Here is a 21,434-nt window from a genome sequence, read left to right as displayed (position 1 = left end):
TATTAAAGGGAGAGCGCATTTCTAGCTCCCCTCTCCACCAGCGTCCTCAGGAAAGAGCGCGAGAGCGAGCGCCAGTCTCTTCCTTCCTCCTCCCACTAGTCCGCGTCACTTCCTGATGCCAAAGAAAAGACTCCTGGTCTTGCCCTCAAAGACCTTCGCTTCATGGGCGGAACTCTTCTACAGTAAGTCTCCAGCAGGTGGCGTCATTCCAATCGTTACATTGGGAAGTAAAGGGAGTTTTTTAGGGAGGAGAAAAGTTCAATAACCCTGGGGAGGTGCAGGCTTAGGGAGCTGTTGGTATTCTGAGGTGAACTAGAAAACTGAAGCATTTGGGATGTTGTGATGCCGCCATGCCTCTGATTGGCCATGAAGAGGGTTGGGGAAATCAGAAGGTTGTTCTTCTGAGTGTCTGAGATGCTGGGAAGCCCCCTGGCTGGGAGATGAATTGGAATATGTGAACTCTATTGTCTGTGTTCTTGTCAGGATGGGGCAAGGGTCATACATGGCAAACCAGAGGTAAGCAGTCACAGTGACTGCTGCTTATTCACTGTAACCAATCATCCCCGTCTACCCAGGGAGAAGGACAACACTAAAACATTTAGATAGGGTGTCCCAGAAGTCTTGGTGCAGTTTTGAGCTAGTGAAGCTTGCTCATTTACTGAACCAAGACTTCTGGGACACCCTCTATGGCATTTTTTAAATTGGCAAAATATTTTCTTTAATGACAACCCTGTAAGGTTGGTGGTACAAGTGTTATTAGAGGTGGTTGGGTTCAGTGGTTGGAGTGTGAGACTTGGAGTCAGGAAGTTCAAATCCAGCCTTAGATACTTAACTAGCTGTGGGATCCTTAGGCAAGTCACCTGACCTGCCTGCCTCAGTTTTCTCTTCTGTGAAATGGGGATTATGACAGCACCAACCTCCCAGCGTTATTGTGGGGATCAAATGAGATAATTTTTATAAAGCTCTTTTCAAACCTTAAAGCATGATATATAAAAGCTAGCTATTAATCTTATTGTTATAGTCATTTGACTTGTAAGAAATAGACACTAATTGGCTGTAGAATATACTCATATTTACCTAGCTAGCAGATATAAGATGGGAGGATTAAAAACCAGGACTCCTGACTCCCAGTGCAGTCCTAGACCTACTCCACCCTGCTGCCCATCTCTAAGGAGACTGTTGTTGTGTCAAGCAGCCGACCTGAAACCAAGAGACTGATGGCAGAGTATCTGACCACGGCCATTAGCGTTAAGCATATATTTAAAGACAAGGTTTCAAGGACTCAGGTGGCTCTTGGAATTTCTGATAAGTGGCCTTCTTTATGAGGGAAAGAACTGGATGTTCCAGAATGGGGCCTCCCTTACTGTGTTGGGGGACTTAGGGCCTCACAGTCACCTGATTGTTGCTGACAACCTAGTGATGGATCCTGGAAGAATTTTCCATTTCCCATACTACCCCAGTCTACAAAGCAGGCAAATAAGAAACCGACCAGTTTGCTATGCCCCCAAATCTAAAAGTGAATAATGATTCATTTTATTTAAGAACTTTTTTTAACATTACAGGAATTATAGTGCTTTACTATAGTATTTTTTTTTAGCTTATTTGCCGTTGTGATCCCTGCTGCATATTCTTTTCACTACTGGTCACTATAAGACGTACACAGGATGTTCTTGTGGGCCTCGGGGTCTCGGAGGTGATGTGATATAGTGAGAGGAGCATTGGACTTAAAAGGCTTGGGTTTGAGCCCTTTCTCCATTAATGTGACCCTGAACAGATCATTAACATCTCAGTTGTACTCAGGGTCCTTATCTCTAAATGGGGATACTGTACTGAGCAAAATAGAGGCTACACTTCCCTCCCAAATCTGGCTCATGTTAACCTGGATCTGGGCTGTACTTGGCTTTAATTTTCAATGTTTAGCTACACACACACACACACACACATGCCTATACATACATTTTTTCATTTCAAACAGATTTTATTTTAGTTGTGGTGCCCATATTTGGGGGTTAAACTTTATCAAATATGTGTGTGTGTGTGCGTGCATGCAAGTGTGTGTGACAGTCATGATTTGGCACTCCCCAGAGTAGGTACTTCTGGATTAAATCAGGGCATGGGAAGTATGTGTGTATGCATCTACATAAATGTGATATATATATATATATATATATATACACACACACACACACACAAACACATACATATACATAATTATATAACAGCACTTTTTTGGTGTTTAGTCATTTTCACCTGTGTCTGACCCTTTGTGTCCCCATTTGGGGTTTTCATGGCAGAGATACTGGAGTGGTTTGTCCTGTCCTTCTCCAGCTCATTTTATAGATGAGGAAACCTGAGGCAAACAGGATTGAGTGACTTACTCATGGTCATATTTACTCAGTAAGTGCTTGAGGCTAGATTTCAACTCAGGCCTTTCTGATTCCAGGCCTGATGTTCTAACAAGTAGCTGAACCATTCAGTATATTATATTTCGTTGTATTGTATCAATAATTTCGGCGTGTATTGGACTCGATGGCTACTTGATGTCCCTTCCAGCTCTCAAATTCTGTGCTTCTGTGTTATCTAGTGTCTAGCTTTTTTGCCCTATTTGATCCTCCTGTGGATGAGATCTTAAGGAATGTATGTGGTGATTTTTTGTGGCTATCAAGTCTCATGTAAATGGAGCTATTCTACATTATAATTAAGCTCCTGTTGAGAGAGGATGCTAAATATTAGTGCTCCATGTCTGATTCATTGTATGCATGCTAGAGCAACTTCCTCCTTTGTACACTTATGGAACTGAAAGAGATCTTAAAAAATGCCCTAGTCTCTTCCTTAGCAGTGACAGTGCCCGTATCTTAAGGAGTTCACGCTTTTCTTTTTTTTCTTTTCTTTTTTTGGTGGGGGGGGTGGTGGCAGGGCAATGAGGGTTAAGTGACTTGCCCAGGGTCACACAGCTAGTGAGTGTCAAGTGTCTGAGGCTGGATTTGAACTCAGGTCCTCCTGAATCCAGGGCCAGTGCTTTATCCACTATGCCACCTAGCTGCCCCCCACATTATTTTTCAAAGACCATACCTTCCCACTAAATCCTACTGAGGTAAAGAACAGGCATTATTATACCCATGATACCAATGAGAAAATAAAAATAAAGAGAAGAGATGCCTCCTACAAACTATGCAGCAAGTTTGAGCTGAAGTATCCTGACTCCTTATTAATTGATCGATTATGTTGCCTAGACAAGGGATTCACCACCTTTTGGGAAAGAAGAACTATTTTTAAAAATTTATTATTATTATTATAATTTTTTTTTTCAGTGAGGCAATTGGGGTTAAGTGACTTGCCCAGGGTCACACAGCTAGTAAGTGTTAAGTGTCTGAGGCCGGATTTGAACTCAGGTCCTCCTGAATCCAGGGCCAGTGCTCTATCCACTGCACCATCTAGCTGCCCCTATTTTTTGTTTATATATTTGAAAAGGTTTGGGAGGGAAGGGGTGGATGGTGATGATATGGAGAATTAATTCCCTGAATGGGTAGGGTATAATGGGGAAAGACTGCTGACTCCATAGTAGAGGACCTGAATTCAGATCCTGTTTCTCATGCTTACTCTGAGTGTGACCTTGAAAGAGTGACTCACCAACCGTGGACTTGAGTTCCCTCATCTGCAAAATGAAGGGATTGGATCAGATAACCTCCCATACATCTTCTACCTCTAGATCTATGGTGCAGTGATCCTATCAAGTAATGGATAGATTACTGGCCACTTAGGAGTTGATAGGAGGGAATATGGTGGCATCTAAATTGTGATAGATGTACAGGTTGGGGAGCCCTAGCCCAGATTTCACAAGTTCTCTATAAATTTTTCTTTTATCCTTCTCCTTTGCAGGTCACAGGAATGACCTGTGCTTCATGCGTTCACAACATTGAATCTAAGTTGACCAGAACCAATGGCATTTTCTATGCCTCTGTGGCTCTTGCTACTAGCAAGGCTCACATCAAGTTTGATCCTGAAATCGTGGGTCCTCGGGATATTATAAAAATTATTGAGGTAAGTTATTTTAAAGCAAACTCATAGAGATACATCTTGGATGGGAATAAAACACATTTATATCTTTCAGTTCATTTTGTAAGAACACTTGACATATCTGTGGAGCTGAGATACCTGGCCCGTGAACTGAGATGATTCCTGCTGTCTTAGTATTTTAACTCATTTATTCATGGAATGTGTATTTAAGTGTTTGCTCAGTGCTTTGAATTGTACTTGAGAAGATACCAAGATGGAAAAGATATTCATTCTTTTTTACTAAGAGGGCTTTAAATTTACAATGGAGGAACAAATTAAAAACCACCCACATAAAGTGATAAGCCAGCTATACTAGAGAGTAGTGGGTACAAAACAGAATGAAGAATAATGGGGTGGGTGGCGCTATGTCTGTACTCAGAAACAGGAAAAGGATCCATATGTACAAAAATGTTTATAGCACCTTTTTGTGGGGGAAAGAATTGGAAACTAAGGGTTGGGGCATGGCTGAAGAAGTTATGCCATATGTCTGATGGAATGTTATTGGGCTGTGAGAAATCATGAAAGTGATGGCTTCAGAGAAAACTAGGAGGATTGTATGAACTGATGCGAAGTGAACAGAACCAGGAGAATTATTATACAGTAACAATATTTTAAAGACAACCAGCTTTGAAAGACTTTGGAACTTGGATCAATGAAATGACCGACAACAATTCCAGAGAACTAATGATGAAACTTGTGGACAGTCTCTTGATAGAGAGGTGATGAGATCAGAGTATGGATTGAGACATGTTTTATTTTTGGATGTAACCAGTGAGGGGATTTGTTTTGCTCAACTATGCTTATAACAGATTTTTGTTTTCTTGCTTTCTCATTGGGATAGGGCTAGGGGAAGGATGGTTTGGGGTGACAGGAGAGGAGGTGGGAGAGAGAGAAGGAAGATATTCATTTTAATAAATTTTAATTTGAAAAATAGAGAAAGAGGGTACTCAGGATAGGAGGGAATAATCAGTATTTCACAGGAGACAATATTCAGGAAGAAGAAGAGAAATAAAACTCTGGTCCAAAATGCCTATACATAAATGCAGAACTCAATGCAAGGAGCCTGGTGTGGCCTCAGGCATTCCACAACTTGCTGATACATGACTAGAATAGGACTGTGGAAGGGGTATATGTTATATGCAAAAGAAACCGTTTTTGAGAAATCAGAAGTAGAGTAGCATTGCCAGCCATAGGGTTTCAGAAGCTGCCTGATGTAACCCACACCAGCAAGTAGACATCTAGACTTTCTGTGAAGAGCTTCAGGGACAGGCAGCTCACAGCAGAGCAAGTCCTTGTGACCCTGGGTGGCTTACTGAACCTGTCTCAGCCTCAGTTTCCTCATCTGTAAAATGGGGGTAACAGTGGCACCTATGTATGGCCCACAGTTGTGGGAAGGATGAAAATCAAATACCATTTGTAAGGCACTTTGCAAACCTAGCATCTTATGTACGTGCTACCTCTTATTATTATTACTCAGAGAGAGCTAGTATGTCTTTCCCGAAACTTTCTCTTCTCCACGCTAAACAATAGCATTTCCTTCAACTTCAACTTTTTGTCACAATCTACTTGCCATCCTTCTGGTGAGTGTGCCCTTCTAGACATACTCCAAGACACTATTGAGTCTTAACACACTAATGTCTTTACTAAATGTGTAACCCAGATCTGGACATCCTGTTTCAGTTGTGATCTGACCAACGTCATGTTTTGTTATACAGCCCAAGATCATGTTACTCTTACAGGGACTCTCCTGTTAAATGTGAGTGGCAGGGGCGGCTAGGTGGCACAGTGGATAGAGCACCAGCCCTGGATTCAGGAATACCTGAGTTCAAATCCGGCCTCAGACACTTACTAGCTATGTGACCCTGGGCAAGTCACTTAACCCCCATTGCCCCGCAAAAAAAAAAAAAAAGAAAGAAAAGTGAGTGGCTAGGATTGAGTTTATAGTTCATTAAAACACCAGCACTTTTCTCCATACCTAGCACTCAACACCATGCCTGACACATGGGAGGCACATCACAAATGCTTGTCAACTGGCATTTCTTCCATCCCACACCTGTGCTAGTGACTTTTGAATCTGAGTGTAGACCTATATATTTACCTCTATTAAATCTAATCTCAGACAGTGTGGCCCATTGTCTTAGCTGGTTAGGATCCCTTCTGGATCCTAATTCTGTTACCCAGTGCGTTAGCCCTCACTCCAGTCTTCATGCCATTCATAAATTTTATTTCTCCCTCCTCATCATGTGGTCTGTACTATTGGTACAGTCATAATATCGCTTCTGTCTTTTCTCCCTGGCTCTTCACACAAATGTTCTCAGACATACTTCTAAACTGCCTGTGAATTTCTTCATATGCTTGTGATATACAAAGCTGTTCTCTTATCTACTCGGTTTCTTTTGAATTAGATGTGCCCTTTGATTGTCCCCATTATGGGTACAGAGAATTTAGAGCTGGAAGAGCCCTTATCAATAAATGACCCTATTCTTCCCCTTCATTTTACAGAGGAGGAAATTCAGCCCAAGAAAGGCTAAGTGACTAGTCCAAGGTTTGAAATTTAGGTGTTTTCACTCCCCCATGATCCATATTAGAGACCATTAGTGATAACTGGCATGGCTTTTATTTATTTATTTGTTTATTTGTTTATTTATTTATTTATATTTTTTAAAGTTTTTTTTTTAATTTATATTTTCTTAAATTTTATTTTTGGCATGGTTTTTAAAAAACTGCTGAGGAAACCAAACGGGGTTAACTTGCAATGCAACCTTTAGAGAACGGGATAAAATTGCAGCATAGTGGTAGCCATGACCTTCTTAAAATCTCTTATGAAATGCAGCATCTTCATGCAAGATTAGCAGTGTTTGTTTTTAACTGTCTCTAATAATAAAAGAGCTATTTAAAAAGCAAACGCTGTCTGCTGAATGGTCCTGGAATGCTGTTAGTATTCAATAAATCTTGAAGGATACCTACAATATGGAATAGAAGAATGATGTCAAGGATGTACAGGTAGGAAGGATCTCTAGAAGGCAGTGATTGAGTCCAGCTTTTTAAAGCCTCCCAGTGTTTTGTTTTTATAAAAGTATTTTATTATTTTCCAGTTATATGTAAGGATAGTTTTCAACATTTGTTTTCATAGGATTTTTAGTTCCAAATTTTTCTCCCACCCTCCCCAAGACAGAAAGCAATCTGATATAAGTTATATATGTACAATCACATTAAACATTTCTGCATTAGTCATATTGTGAAAGAAGAATCAGAACACAAGCGAAAAACCTCAAAAAAGGAAGGGAAGGGACAACTAGGTGGCGTAGTGGATAGAGCACTGGCCCTGAAGTCAGGAGAACCCGAGTTCAAATCTGGACTCAGACACTTATTTACTAGCTGTGTGATCCTGGGCAAGTCACTTAACCCCAACTGCCTCAAAATAGAAGGGGAAAAAAACCAGCCCCAAAGTAGAAACTATATGGTTCAATCTGCATTCAGAATCCACAGTTCTTTTTTCTGGATGTTGAGAACATTTTCTATCATGAGTTCTTTGGTATTGTCTCGAATCATTGAATTGATGAGAAGGGCCAAGTCTATCACAGTTGTTCATCACACGATGTTGCTATTACAGTGTACCATGTTCTCCTGGTTCTGCTCCTCTTAGATCTGATCCTCTTACATCAGTTCATGTAAGTCCTTCCAGGTTTCTCTGAACTCCTGCTCATCGTTTCTTATAGCACAATAGAATTCTATTATATTCATATACCACAACTTGTTCAGCCATTCCCCAAATGATGGGCATTCCCTTGATTTCCAATGTTTTACCACCACAAAGAAAGCTGCTATAAATATTTTTGTACGTGTGGGTCCTTTTCCCTTTTCTACGATCCCTTTGGGATACAGACCTAGTATTACTGGGTCAAAGGGTATGAACAATCTCATAGCCCTTTGGGCATAGTTCCACATTGCTCTCCAGAATGGTTGGATCAGTTTCACAGCTCCACCAACAATGCAATAGTGTTCCAATTTTTCCACAGCTTCTCCAACATTTATTTTCCTTTTTTGTCATATTAGCCAATCTGATGGGTATGAGGTGGCCTCCCAGTGTTTTATATTCTCTGTTACTACCTTCATTTGGCCTCACCCCCATCAGAGACTGTGTCTGAATCCTCCTTGTTCTAAGAAATTTCACCCACTCCCCATCCTGGACCTTCTTTGCTGTGGTGTATGTCTTTTCCTTGGTACAACAGTGCTAGAATTTGTTATATGTGGCTTTGTTCCCCAAGACTCTCAGATGTCCTCATCTCTCTCATAACCCCTCCTCCAATTATATTTGATTTTTAGGGTCTCTCTCCTCATGGGGTCAGGTGTCTTATTTCCTAGCAGTTTTCCCCAATAGACATTGTAAAGCCAGAATTAAAAGTCATTGTGATGTTAGGGAGTAGGAAAGGCGAAGGCTATGTATATGTGTATATGGAGAAGACTGAAGGGTGGTTACTGATAAGCCACAGATGAAATCCCAATTGTTGTGTGACCTTGTTACATCATCATGTGATTTAATGGAAAGATCCCAGTACTTAACATCAGGACATCTGGGTTCTTATCTTCTAATAGCATTTCTTAAACTTTTTCACCTCAGGACCCCTTTATACTGTTAAAAATTATTGCGCACCCTCCCAAAAAACTTCTTTAAATTTAGGTTATGTCTATCCCTATTTACTACATTATAAATTTAAAAGTTTTATTATAAAAAAAGTTTTGACATTCAGGACCTCATGGAAGGATCTTGGGGACCCACAGGGTTCCCTAAATCACACTTTGAGAACTGTTGCTCTAACACTCACTAGATGTATGACTGAGCAAGTTTTAAACCCTTCTGACCCTCGGTTTTATAATCTGAAAAATAGGGATTATGATATTTCTTTTTTCTTTTTTTTCCTTTCTTTTTTGCAGGGAAATGGGGGTTAAGTGACTTGCCCAGGGTCACACAGCTAGTATGTGTCAAGTGTCTGAGGCCAGATTTGAACTTAGGTACTCCTGAATCCAGGGCCGGTGCTTTATCCACTGTGCCACCTAGCTGCCCCCGATTATGATATTTCTACTGCCTCACAGTGTTGTGAGGAAAGTGCTTTGTAAACCTACATGATTATGTTATTTATTATCAGTAATAAAAAGAGAAGGAGTAAGTTGTTTGTGTGGCTTCGGACCAGTCCCAAGGCTCTTTAGATCTCAGTTCTGCAAAGTGCAGGAGCTGGACTCTTATCTCAAGGGGCCTTCCTGCTCTGAAGCCCTCTGAATATTGGAGCCCTGAGAAGAGGGTTTTCATATATATATATATATATATATACACACAAACACACAGAGTCTTTATTCAGAAACGGTAAGCATCATGCATGCGTGTATGCATGTGTGTGTGTTTGGGGGAGGAGACAGATGGAATTTGTACATTTTTATGGGTGAGGAGAAATGAGGATCTTACAAGCCACTACTAGTAGAGCAAAAAAAGTGAGTGTTTCAGACTCGTCGCATTGTTTATGAAATACTTCCGATGCATTCATTCATTTACCAAGTATTTTCCACTTTTTTCTTTTTTAAAAACAAGGAGATTGGCTTTCATGCTTCCTTGGCTCAGAGAAATCCCAACGCTCATCATTTGGATCACAAGATGGAAATCAAACAGTAGGTAGAACAGTTAAAAATTAACCGAAGCTCTTGGATAAGTGTCTTGCTCTCCTTAACTCAGATCCTTTGGCTTATCCTGGTATATGCTTGTTTATGGACCCATTGCTGCTGGTATCCAGTGTTTCACGTAGACTTCCATTAATGGCTTTGTGTCTCTTATTTGTAATACTCTTGACCTTAATTTGGGAGGGATCTTAGACCTAGAATACTTTGCAAATTAAGAATTGGTACTTCGTTTGAATGGGAGACAGGATTAAAGCCTGAGGAGAGGCTTCATGGTATAGTAGCAAGAATGTTGCCTTTGTAGGCAAGAGTCCTGGGTTCTAATCCCTCTTTTACCACCATCAGATGAGCAAACACTTTGCTTTTCTGTACCTCAATTCCCTTATCTATAAAATGGGCATAGCGAAGCCTCACCTTGCCTTTAGGCAGAACACTGGATCCAGGGGTCTCAGAAGGCCCTTCTAACTCTCTGGAAAACTTAGAATGGCCTGAATGAGCCCGTGTCTGGGAGGGAGAGCCATTGCCTTTTCCCTTCCAGCCAAAGCCCCTGACACAGGTGATACGGATGCGGCTCAGATCCCATCAGCAGGAGAACAGGGCACTAATCCAAATGGGAATTGTGTCTCACATGATGCGGTTGCTGCCCTTTCCTTTCTAGATGGAAGAAGTCTTTCCTATGCAGTCTGGTGTTTGGCATCCCTGTCTTGTGCTTGATGATTTACATGTTAATACCTAGCAGCCAGCCCCATGAGTCCATGGTATTGGAGTACAACCTCATCCCTGGATTATCCATCTTAAATCTCATCTTCTTTGTCCTGTGCACTTTTGTCCAGGTGTGTATAAGAAGGAAAAGCAAATCCCGTCTTGCTCTGCTGCTGCCAGGGTGAGTTTGTGTGTCCTGGGCTGGGGCCCGTGTTTAGAACCACATGGGGGCACCTTATTGCTGCTCCATGGCCCCACAGCACACAAGCTGGGATGGGGGGTGCTAGCTGTAGTGTCACTGAGCAGCGTGGGTTTTGCTCACCCATGTGGAGGACCAAGCAGGAGCTTGGCCCTCTTGGGCCACTTAGTAGTCTGTGTTTGTTCTCTCCTGGGACCAGTAGTTTCCTCTTTGACTGTGACCGGGAAGCGACATGTTCTATGCTTTGGCAGGAGCATCTTATTTGATACCTGCCTTAAATGATTATTGTTATAATCATTATCTGAACACGTACATATCTTTCCTCCTCATCCCAGAGAGGAAACAGGGCCGGGACATATTTGCTTGAATCACAGCTCTGACACTTACTAAGCAATGTGTGGCACTTGACAAATTACTTAATCTCTCTGGGTCTCAGGTTTCTCAGGTGTAACAGAAGAGGGTTGGATTAGAATAGTAGCCACTTAGTGAGAATTAAATAACTTAAGAGTTATTTAGCTAAAGGAACACTGTAGAATTGCAAAACTAAAAAGCACCTTGGGGTCCTTTAATCCGGTCACCACATTTTACATATGGAAAACCCATGACTCAGAAAGAATAAATGCACAAGGTCCCCCAATGAGGCAGGGGCAGTCTCCTAACACCTGTGATCTTTAAGGAATTAAAAATGTATATTTGGCTTTATGTTAGAAAACTAAGTATCTTCTTGGAGTGGAAAATGGGCATGTGATGCCCACATTTGGGGAAAGCGGTTACTTTTTTGGTTTGTTTTGGTGAGGCAGTTGGGGTTAAGTGACTTGCCCAGGGTCACACAGCTAGTAAGTGTTAAGTGTCTGAGGCCGGATTTGAACTGAGGTCCTTTTGAATCCAGGCGCTCTATCCACTGCGCCACCTAGCTGCCCCTGAAAGCCGTTATGTTTAAGGGCTTTAAAGCCTCTTGGTCTAGTCCTGGTGTCTTGGGGATTCTTCTCCCTTGCTGGTGCCCAGTCTTTCATCAGAGGCCTCCTTTTAATCACATGGCAATAGTGTGTCTTTTCTGCACTATAAATTCCACAAGGGTGGGGTCCACATTTAAACTGTTCACCTTCCTCAGTTCCCAATGTAGTGCTTTGTAAGTAAATGTTTGAGTTTGAATCTGAATCTGACTATCCCAGCTGAGACTCCCTGACATTTATTGTGATAATCTCTTTTCTTAGGGCGTTTACATCTTGGGTGTTTTTTGTTTGTTTGGTTGGTTTTTGTTTTTTTTTTGGTCAGGCAATGAAGGTTAAGTGATTTGCCCAGGGTCACACAGCTAGTAAGTGTCAAGTGTCTGAGGTCAGATTTGAACTCAGGTCCTGCTGAATCCAGGACCAGTGCTTCATCCACTGTGCCACCTAGCTGCCCCACTCCCTGACTTTTAAAGGCCATTCTGTACAACTCTTCAACGCATAGTTCAGTCCTGTTTTAGAATTCACTTTTTAAAATCATCTGTTAAAATGAAAATAAGCAACTGCGTGAAAGCCCAAGGCCATGTGTTGGAGGCTAGTAGGGAATGGGAGTTGGGGAAAGAACTAGATCTGTGAGCTAAGATTGTTCATTTGGCTTGCTTACTAACAGTAATCTAGTCTCACTTACTTCTCTCTACAGTTCCTAGGTGGGTGGTATTTCTACGTTCAGGCTTTCAAATCACTGAAGCACAAGACAGCCAACATGGATGTGCTCATTGTATTGGCCACAAGCATTGCTTATGTCTACTCCCTTGTGATTCTGGTGGTAGCCATTGCCGAGAAGGCAGAGAAGAGCCCAGTCACCTTCTTTGATACGCCCCCCATGCTTTTTGTGTTCATTGCGCTGGGGAGGTGGTTGGAACATGTGGCAAAGGTAAGAAGTGTGGGGAAGAGAGGTTGTTTGCAAAGCGTGACATTGCTTGACCTGTCTTCACATAATTCGTACTTTAGTTTTGACACTTACAACTAGTGTCAAGTGTCTGAGGCTGGATTTGAACTCAAGTCCTCCTGACTCCAAGGCCAGTGCACTATCCACTGTACCACCTAGCTGTCCCATCACCTATACAACTTGATGGGAGTCCACCCTGAGAGAAATTAGGTTGAATCTAAAATAAAATAGGAAGATGGTTAAGAATTTTTAGGAATATATAGATTAATTACTGTAGCTTTTGTACTGAATTATCTCTGCTTACTGTTGGCATAGCCATCATGCTCATGGAATGACATTGTGGGCATGAGCGGGGAGTAGCAGTATATTATTCAAGTAGAAAGAATATTTGAATCTATCTGCAAGACTGTTAAATGACTGCAGTTTTCTTCAAGTTGTTATGACCCCGTTACTCCTAATGCCAGGACTGTGTGTGAGTCTGGATGTGGCCACCATATCTTTTAAATTTTTTTCTGGGATCTCTTCTTATCTCTTAGAGCAAAACATCTGAAGCTCTTGCAAAACTCATGTCTCTCCAAGCCACAGAAGCTACTGTCGTGACACTGGGTGATGACAACCTAATTATCAGGTGACTATTCCTCACCAAAGACTCTTTCACAGGCTGGGGTGGTTTTTTTGTTTTTTTTTTTAGTTAGAATAAGGTGGTAGTTTATTTAGGAGCAAGGGAAGGGAAGGGGGGGGGAGGGAAACCATGAAAGAAATCCTTGGACTTTCATGGGGAGATTGGCACAAAGCATATGGCTCAGAGGTACCAAATCTCCAAGGCTGGGGTTTTTATCAGTCATTCAGAAAACGTTCATTGATGTTGTGGGAATAGCATTGGACATAAAGTCAGAAGGCCCATATTGGAGTCTTTGTTCTACCACTAACTGTGTCTTAGTGGGTGATTTCATTTACCTGAACCAGTAATGGGAGGTTTATAAGTCAAGTGCTTTGTAAACCTTAAAGCATCATATAAATGTAAGTTATCATGACCTTATGTGGCACTCTGTCTTGGAAGAAAGGCAAAAAAAAGAAAGAAAGAAAGAAAATCTTAAGCCTGGCACTTGTCCCCAAGTATGTGATGCTTGCAATATCTTGCTGTTTGGTTTCCCTGTCTCAAGCTTCTCATTACTCTAATCAAGGGGTTCTTAACCTGAGAGTCATGAACTTATTTTTATTTTTTTAATTTTTCCTTAAATCATAAAAGTATTTTATTATTTCCCAGTTACATATAAAGATAGTTTTCAACATTTCTTTTTATAAGTTTTTGAATTCCAAATTTTTCTCCCTCCCTCCTTCCCTTTCCTCTCCAAGACAGCAAGCAATCTGATATAGGTTATATATGTACAATCACATTAAACATATTTCTACATTAGTCATGTTGTGAAAGAAGAATCAGAACAAAAGGGAAAAACCTCAAAAAACAAAAAAAAGTAGAAACAATATGGTTCAATCTGCACCCAGATTTCACAATTCTTTTTTCTGGATGTGGAGAACATTTTCCATCATGAATCCTTTGGAATTGTCTTGGATCATTGTATTGCTGAGAGGAGTTAAGTCTATCACAGTTGATCATCATACAGTGTTACTGTTACTGTGTATAATGTTCTCCTGGTTCTGCTCACTTTACCCAGCATCAGTCCACTTAAGTCTTTCCGAGTTCTTATGAACTTATTCTAAAAAATATTTTAATACCTATAATTCAGTATTATCAGGTTTTTAATAGTCATCTATATGCTATTTTAAGCATTTAAAAACTTTCTGCTAATGTGTTTCTCTTTCTTTTTTCCTTCTTACTTTCTTTCTTTCTTTCTTTCCGGGGTGGGGTGGGGAAATAAGGGTTAAGTGACTTGCCCAGAGTCACACAGCTAGTAAGTGTCAGGTGTCTGAATCCAGGGCCGATGCTTTATCCACTGCGCCACCTAGCTTCCTCATGCTGATGTGTTTCTTAACTAAAATCCAGCCTCACCATTTTGTGCTATACAACTCTCTTAGTCAGTTTGAACTTATCAAAAACTTTCATCGGTTGTGGATCATTGACTGAAAGGATTGAATTTGTAATCCAGGCCTTAAGATCATCTGAAGAACCAGATTTTGATGCTTAGGAGATAGTTAAGATGACTCAGGTTGCCAAGCTAGAGGACCTCCCGTACAGATCCACTGGTTTGAGATAGGGTCACCCAGAACTTGTCACATGAAGCATAGTGACAGGGTGCCCTGGTTTGTTAAAGTTAAATCACTTCATTATTTAAAATTCACAAAACTAAGGAAGTATAAAAATATAAAAAAAAAATTTCCATTGATGTGTTTTATAAATTTATAGACTTTCTACTTTTGAAGTTAGTTACTAAAGCTTAAATGTGGGCTAGGACTTTTGGGACACCATGTATATGTACATCTGTCCCAAGAAAATGTAAATCCTCAAAGGCAGGGACTGTTTCACTATCATCTTCATACTCCTGGCATAGCACTGAGCTTTGCACACAGTAGGCACTTAATGAATGGTTATTGATCATTTGATAATTATTTATTCTACCCTAATCATTTTATAGATCAGAAAACTTTTGATCTTAGAGATTGTATTTCCCAAGGTTACTTAGAGAATAAAGTAGTAAACCTAGGCCCTCTAGCTTCAAATCCATTGCTCTTTCCCCTACACTTACAATGTATTTTGGGAGATAAGATGATGTCTCCTGAAGTAGTTGCATTAATTGAATTTCTATGACATATTCCCCTTAGGTTGAAAGCAGTTACCATATTTTACATAATAATAACTTTAAATAATGTGAGTTGGAATTTGTGAGACAACCTCTCTGGGGATTCATTATTCACCCTAATCAGGACCTTGCTTTAAAAAGATAATATACAAGGAAGTATGTAAGGTCAAGTAAGTGCCATGGGAGTGTTGTCAGAGAGTAGAGAGCAAGTCACTTAATGTCTGTCTGCCTTAGTTTTCTCATCTATAAAATGAGGATAACAATGCCACTTCTTGTATATAAAACACCTTAGCCCTTATGAAATGGCGATTCCCAGTTAGGCTAGTTTGTTTTTTTAAAATCAGTAAACATTTATCAAGTGTTTGCTATGTGACAGGCACTAACCTTTCATGCTAAAACAAAGAAGAAAGTTTTTATTCCATGAGAATGGTAGTATTAAGAACTAAGCATGGAGCTCTAGATGTGGTCTGACCAGGGCAGACAGAGCAGAGTCATCTAAGCTTGCTTATCATTCAGTTCACTCACATTGAGTTTCTAGGCCACTAAAATCTCTAGGTCTTTGGCACATCTACTGCTGTCTGGCCATCTCTCTTCCACCCTGTGCTTGTGTAAATGATTTTTTTTAACCAAACTGCAGCATCTTAAATTTCTGTGCTTCAGAGGTTTGTTATTGAGTGAATATGGATGGGTACTTTCTCCCCTGGTTCCCAGAATGCAAACCCTCTGTAAGTAGATGGTTTAACTCTGAGGGTTGCCGTGTTTAAAAATAAAAATCATTACTCTGTGGCCAGTGATAACCCTCTCCAAACTTATCTAGGCTGGTTCTCAGACCCACATTTGGAGTCATCTCAGCTTGGTGGCCAGAGCTTGTGCTCTGCTGGTAGGGCTTTAGAGAACCTAGGGCCACTTTCAGACAATGATGAGACATTGGGATAGTTTATCTCTAGGCAATTTCATCTTAGTAACTTTGGACCCTCATTCTATCCTTCTTGGATCCTTATCAGTTTGTAACTAGAAAAGTATGGGATTTGTAGCCTGTAGGGTCCATCTTTGATCAACTAGTCTAAGGGTCTCATTGTAGAGATGAGAAAACATTGAAGGCCAGAGAGGTGAGGAAACATCAGAAGTTATGGAAATGGTAGGTAGCGGAGCTAGGCCCTCCAACTCCAAGTCCAATGTTCTCTCCATTCTATGACATTGCTTCTTTTTGATTTCATTAACTAGTGTGGGGATATTAAAAGAACTCAGGCAATCCAGCCCACTCCTGTTCTATTTATTCTGGATTCGGCTCTTTGTGGTATCTGTTCAAATAGCTTTGTGTAGAGTAGGCATTTAATAAATATTTGAAATAGGTTTCAGACTGGAAAGTACACTTGAATGCAGCAAACATAATAAATAAATACATATTCCCTGTAATTGTACTGGCTTTTGTCCACAACTGCAGGAATCTCTTTTCATCTCTAGTGTCTGGTATATCATAAGCACTAGAATATTCATTGCAAGATAAGGAAAGCAGGAATAAGACTTGGAGGCATTTGATTCTACTGTCTCCTGGCCTCCTTCAGGAATAATCATTGTAATGGGTTCAGAGTGCAACATGAATCAACATAAAATGGGTTTATACTCCTTCCTAAAAGCTTGTGCAGAGCTAAGTCTGCATATGTGTTTTTGCTACACTTAGGCAGCTGGCTATATCCTAAAAGTGGTGAGAATAAAAAGGGTTTTGATTGAGTCACTATCATACATTAGACCTTGGAAATGTCTAGCATACATTTGTCTAGAATCAATGTGATTTTAAAAAACCCCAAAAACCTCTGTTATAAATAGAACTTAGCATCTTTTAAAAAAATGGTGATTAAAAAGGGTTTCTTCTAGAAGAATTTCCAGCCATTTAGAAAACAACTTTTCTAAATAAGCTAGGGTTTGACTAACTCCACACTTCCTGTCAAAAAACAAGCTATAATATATAAAAGCATGGGTCACTAAGGGAATGGATGGAATTCAAATTTCAGTAGATTGGTTTAGCTCTGAGGGTTGCCGTGTTTAAAAATAAAAATCATTACTCTGTGGCCAGTGATAACCCTCTCCAAACTTATCTAGGCTGGTTCTCAGACCCATATTTGAAGTCATCTCAGCTTGGTGGCCAGAGCTTGTGCTCTGCTGGTAGGGCTTTAGAGAACCTAGGGCCACTTTCAGACAATGATGAGACATTGGGATAGTTTATCTCTAGGCAATTTCATCTTAGTAACTTTGGACCCTCATTCTATCCTTCTTGGATCCTTATCAGTTTGTAAGTAGAAAAGTATGGGATTTGTAGCCTGTAGGGTCCATCTTTGATCAACTAGTCTAAGGGTCTCATTGTAGAGATGAGAAAACATTGAAGGCCAGAGAGGTGAGGAAACATCAGAAGTTATGGAAATGGTAGGTAGCAGAGCTAGGCCCTCCAACTCTTAAGTCCAATGTTCTCTCCATTCTATGACATTGCTTCTTTTTGATTTCATTAAGTAGTGTGGGGATATTAAAAGAACTCAGAGGGAGCAGCTAGGTGGTGCAGTGGATAGAGCACCGGCCCTGGAGTCAGGAGTACCTGAGTTCAAATCTGGCCTCAGACACTTCACACTTAGTAGCTGTGTGACCCTGGGCAAGTCACTTAACCCTAATTGCCTCACTAAAAAAAGAACTCAGGCAGTCCAGCCCACTCCTGTTCTGTTCTATTTATTCTGGATCCAGATACAGCTCTCTCTTTGTAGTATCTGTTTATATAGCTTTGTGTAGAGTAGGCAAATATTTAATAAATATTTGAAATAAGTTTCAGACTTGAAAGTACACTTGAACTGAATTTTCAATTCCATCCATTTCCTTAGTGACCTGTGCTTTTATATGGTATAGCCTGTTTTTTGACAGAAGTGTGGAGTTACTCAAACCTTAGCTTATATAGAAAAGTTGTTTTCAGGAAATCAGGATAGTTGGTTTTGGAGTTTGTTTTTTCTCCAGCTGTTGCTGTTATTAAATAAATTAATGTTTGCCAATCTTCTTTCAAATCTAGCTTCAAAAACTCTTAAAAATTGAAAGGCCAGGTAGATTGCATGTTTGGGAATACAAAACACATTTAGTTGATCTAAATATTTTCTATTATTGAAGGGTACCTGAAGTGAAGAGAATATTTGCCAATAGATCTGCTTCTGTTTGTGTTCCCTCTTCTTTTTTATTTGTACTTTATCATTTTTAACATTCTTTTTTTTTTTTTTTGGTGAGGCAATTGGGGTTAAGTGACTTGCCCAAGGTCACACAGCTAGCAAGTGTTAAGTGTCTGAGGCCAGATTTGAACTCAGGTACTCCTGACTTCAGGGCTGGTGCTTTATCCACTGCGCCACCTAGCCGCCCCTTTAACATTCTTTTTAAAAAATAGAGTTCCAAATTCCCTCCCTCCTTTGCACTCCTCCCCCACCTACTGAGGAGGCAAGCAATATATCGGTTATATATGTGAAATGATGCAAAACTTTTCCATATTAACTATCATAAAAAAATGAAGAAAAATAAAGTAAGAAAATTATACTTGAATTTGCACTCAGATTTCATTAGTTCTTTCTTTGGAGGTGGATAGCAGTTGTTTTTTTTTTTTATCATGAGTCCTTTGGAATTCTCTTGGATCATTGTGTTGATCAGGGTAGCCAAATCTTTCACAGTTGATCATCCTCATGATATTGTTATTACTATATATAACGATCTCTTGGTTATGTTCACTTCATTTTCCATCAATTCGTATAAGTCTTCCCATGTTTTTTTGAAATCATCCTGCTTGTCATCTCTTATAGCACAATATTATTCTTTTATAATCATATGCCAAAACTTATTCAGTCATTTCACAATTGATGAGCATCCCCATAATTTCCAATTTTCCCCACCACAAAAACAGCTGCTATAAATATTTTTGTACTTATTTCTTTTTCTTTGATTTCTTTGAGGTACGGACTTAATAGTGGTATTGCTGGATCAAGGGGGTATGTACAATCTTATAACCCTTTGGACCTAGTTCCAAATTATTTTTGAGAATGGTTGGACAAAAACAAGATAGTTGTAAAATGTTGGAGGGGATGAGGGAAAAATCAGTACACTGATGAACTGTTGGCAGAGAAGTCAACTGGTCCAGTTCTGGAGAACAATTTGGAACTAGGCCCAAATGGTTATAAAACTGCATACCCTTTGATCCAGAAATACTATTACTAGGTCTGTATCTCAAAGAGATGAAAGGAAAAGGACCCAAATGTACAAAAATATGCATGCCAGCTCTTCTTGTGGTGGCAAAGAATAGTCAATTAAGTGGATACTCATCAACTAGGGGAATGGTCGAATAAGTTGTGGCCTATGATTGTGATGGAGTAATATTGTACTATGAGAAATGACGAGGGGGGTTTCAGAAACACATGGCAACATGTATATGAATTGATACAAAGTGAAGAACCAGAAGATCATTGTGCACAGTAATTGCAATGTTTTAAGGATGATCGACTGGGAAAGGCTTGGCTTCTCAAATCAATACAGTGATCCAAGACACTTCCAATGGACTCATAATGAAAAAATACTATCCATCTCCAGAGAGAGAACTAATGAACTTTGAGTGCAAATTAAAGTATAATTTTCTTTCCTTATTTTTCTTGCTTTTTAAAAAATATGGCTAATATGGAAATATGTTTTGCATGATTTCACATGTATAAATGATATTGTATTGCTTACCTTCTCAGTGGGCAAGAGAAGGAATGGGAGGGTGGGAGAGAATTTGGAACTCAAAATTTAAAAAGAAAATACCTTTAAAGTAAATTTACAATTTTTTTAAGTTAAAAAAAAGATCTTTGTGTTAAGGCATGATATTGTTTGTTTTGTGGTTTAAAAAAATTTTTTTTGTTTTTTTAAGCAGGGCAATGAGTGTTAAGTGACTTGCTCAGGGTCACACAGCTAGTAAGTGTCAAGTGTTTGAGACTGGATTTGAACTCAGATCCTCCTGAATACAGGCTTGGTGCTTTATCCCCTGTGCCACCTAGCTGCCCCGTTAAGGCATGATATTACTGTCATTTGTGTGAAGGTCCAGGTAGAAAGCTTTCATAACCAGAGTCAAGTGGAAGCAGTGGAGAAGAGGAAAATAAAGATGTGTGATACAGATGTAGAATTAACAGGAGAAAGGGAGGGATGGAGAGAGAGAGAGACAGACAGACAGAGTTATTTGTAAGTTGTCTTTGATACCTGTGTACTTTTTAGTTGCAAAAATTATTAAAAATACAATTGGGGGGCGGCTAGGTGGCACAGTGAATAAAGCACCGGCCCTGGATTCAGGAGTACCTGAGTTCAAATCTGGCCTCAGACACTTGACACTTACTAGCTGTGTGATTTTGGTCAAGCCACTTAACCCCCATTGCCCCGCAAACAAAACAAAACAAAAAACCAAAACAAATTGGAAAAAGGAAGAAATGAGAAAGAACTCTGGAGAGCTTTGAAACTAAAACAGCTGCAGTCTACGTCTGAGGAGGAACTGTGAAGATCTCCTTGAATAGCTAAATATGTCAGTTTTTGTTCTCAATAAAAAATGATCCATACAACCAACTCTTCCTTTCCCTCCAAAGGTCTTTCATTTTTCAATATCAAAGAGAAAGCTTCATTTCAGATCTAATGAAATGGTAGATGCAAATATCAGCTATTCTTATTCTCATAATGGCCTTTAATATTTTTCTTGAATGCCTTGCTAAAGCTCCCTTTTTACAAGGGGACTATTAATGGTGAGTGGGGGTCAGGGCTGAAGCAATATAGCAGAACTGGAGCCAGTGACTACCCCAAACCATAAATACTTCATTTTCTTTTTTTTTTCTTTTTTTTTTTTAGTGGGGCAATTGGGATTAAGTGACTTGCCCAGGGTCACACAGCTAGTAAGTGTTAAGTGTCTGAGGTCAGATTTGAACTCAGGTACTCCTGACTCCAGGGCCAGTGCTCTATCCACTGCGCCACCTAGCTGCCCCAATACTTCATTTTCAAATGAGAGGAGTTTCCTGCAAACATCTGTTCAAAATGTTTTAAATGCAATCCTTTCTTTTTCTGATTCTTTTGTCAGTTGTCATTGAACTCATTGTTATATGTAGAATTATGCTTAGATAAGGAATTGGGGTCCA

The 21,434-nt window shown here is 39.9% G+C and overlaps 1 protein-coding gene across 1 annotated transcript in view; it reads left to right on the top strand.

The window, feature by feature from the left end:
- ATP7B (ATPase copper transporting beta) overlaps positions 1-21,434 on the top strand; it is a 131,909-nt gene that overhangs the window by 73,916 nt on the left and 36,559 nt on the right. The window contains exons 6-10 of the mRNA XM_043995808.1: positions 3,880-4,041; positions 9,641-9,717; positions 10,382-10,556; positions 12,272-12,505; positions 13,057-13,148. Coding sequence (XP_043851743.1) covers positions 3,880-4,041; positions 9,641-9,717; positions 10,382-10,556; positions 12,272-12,505; positions 13,057-13,148 — 740 coding nt within the window. The remainder of the gene's footprint in view (positions 1-3,879; positions 4,042-9,640; positions 9,718-10,381; positions 10,557-12,271; positions 12,506-13,056; positions 13,149-21,434) is intronic.

The sequence above is a fragment of the Dromiciops gliroides genome, chromosome 3 (assembly GCF_019393635.1).
Source record: "Dromiciops gliroides isolate mDroGli1 chromosome 3, mDroGli1.pri, whole genome shotgun sequence".
Classification (NCBI taxonomy): Eukaryota; Metazoa; Chordata; class Mammalia; order Microbiotheria; family Microbiotheriidae; genus Dromiciops; species Dromiciops gliroides.
This window is presented reverse-complemented; position numbering and strand designations above follow the sequence as displayed.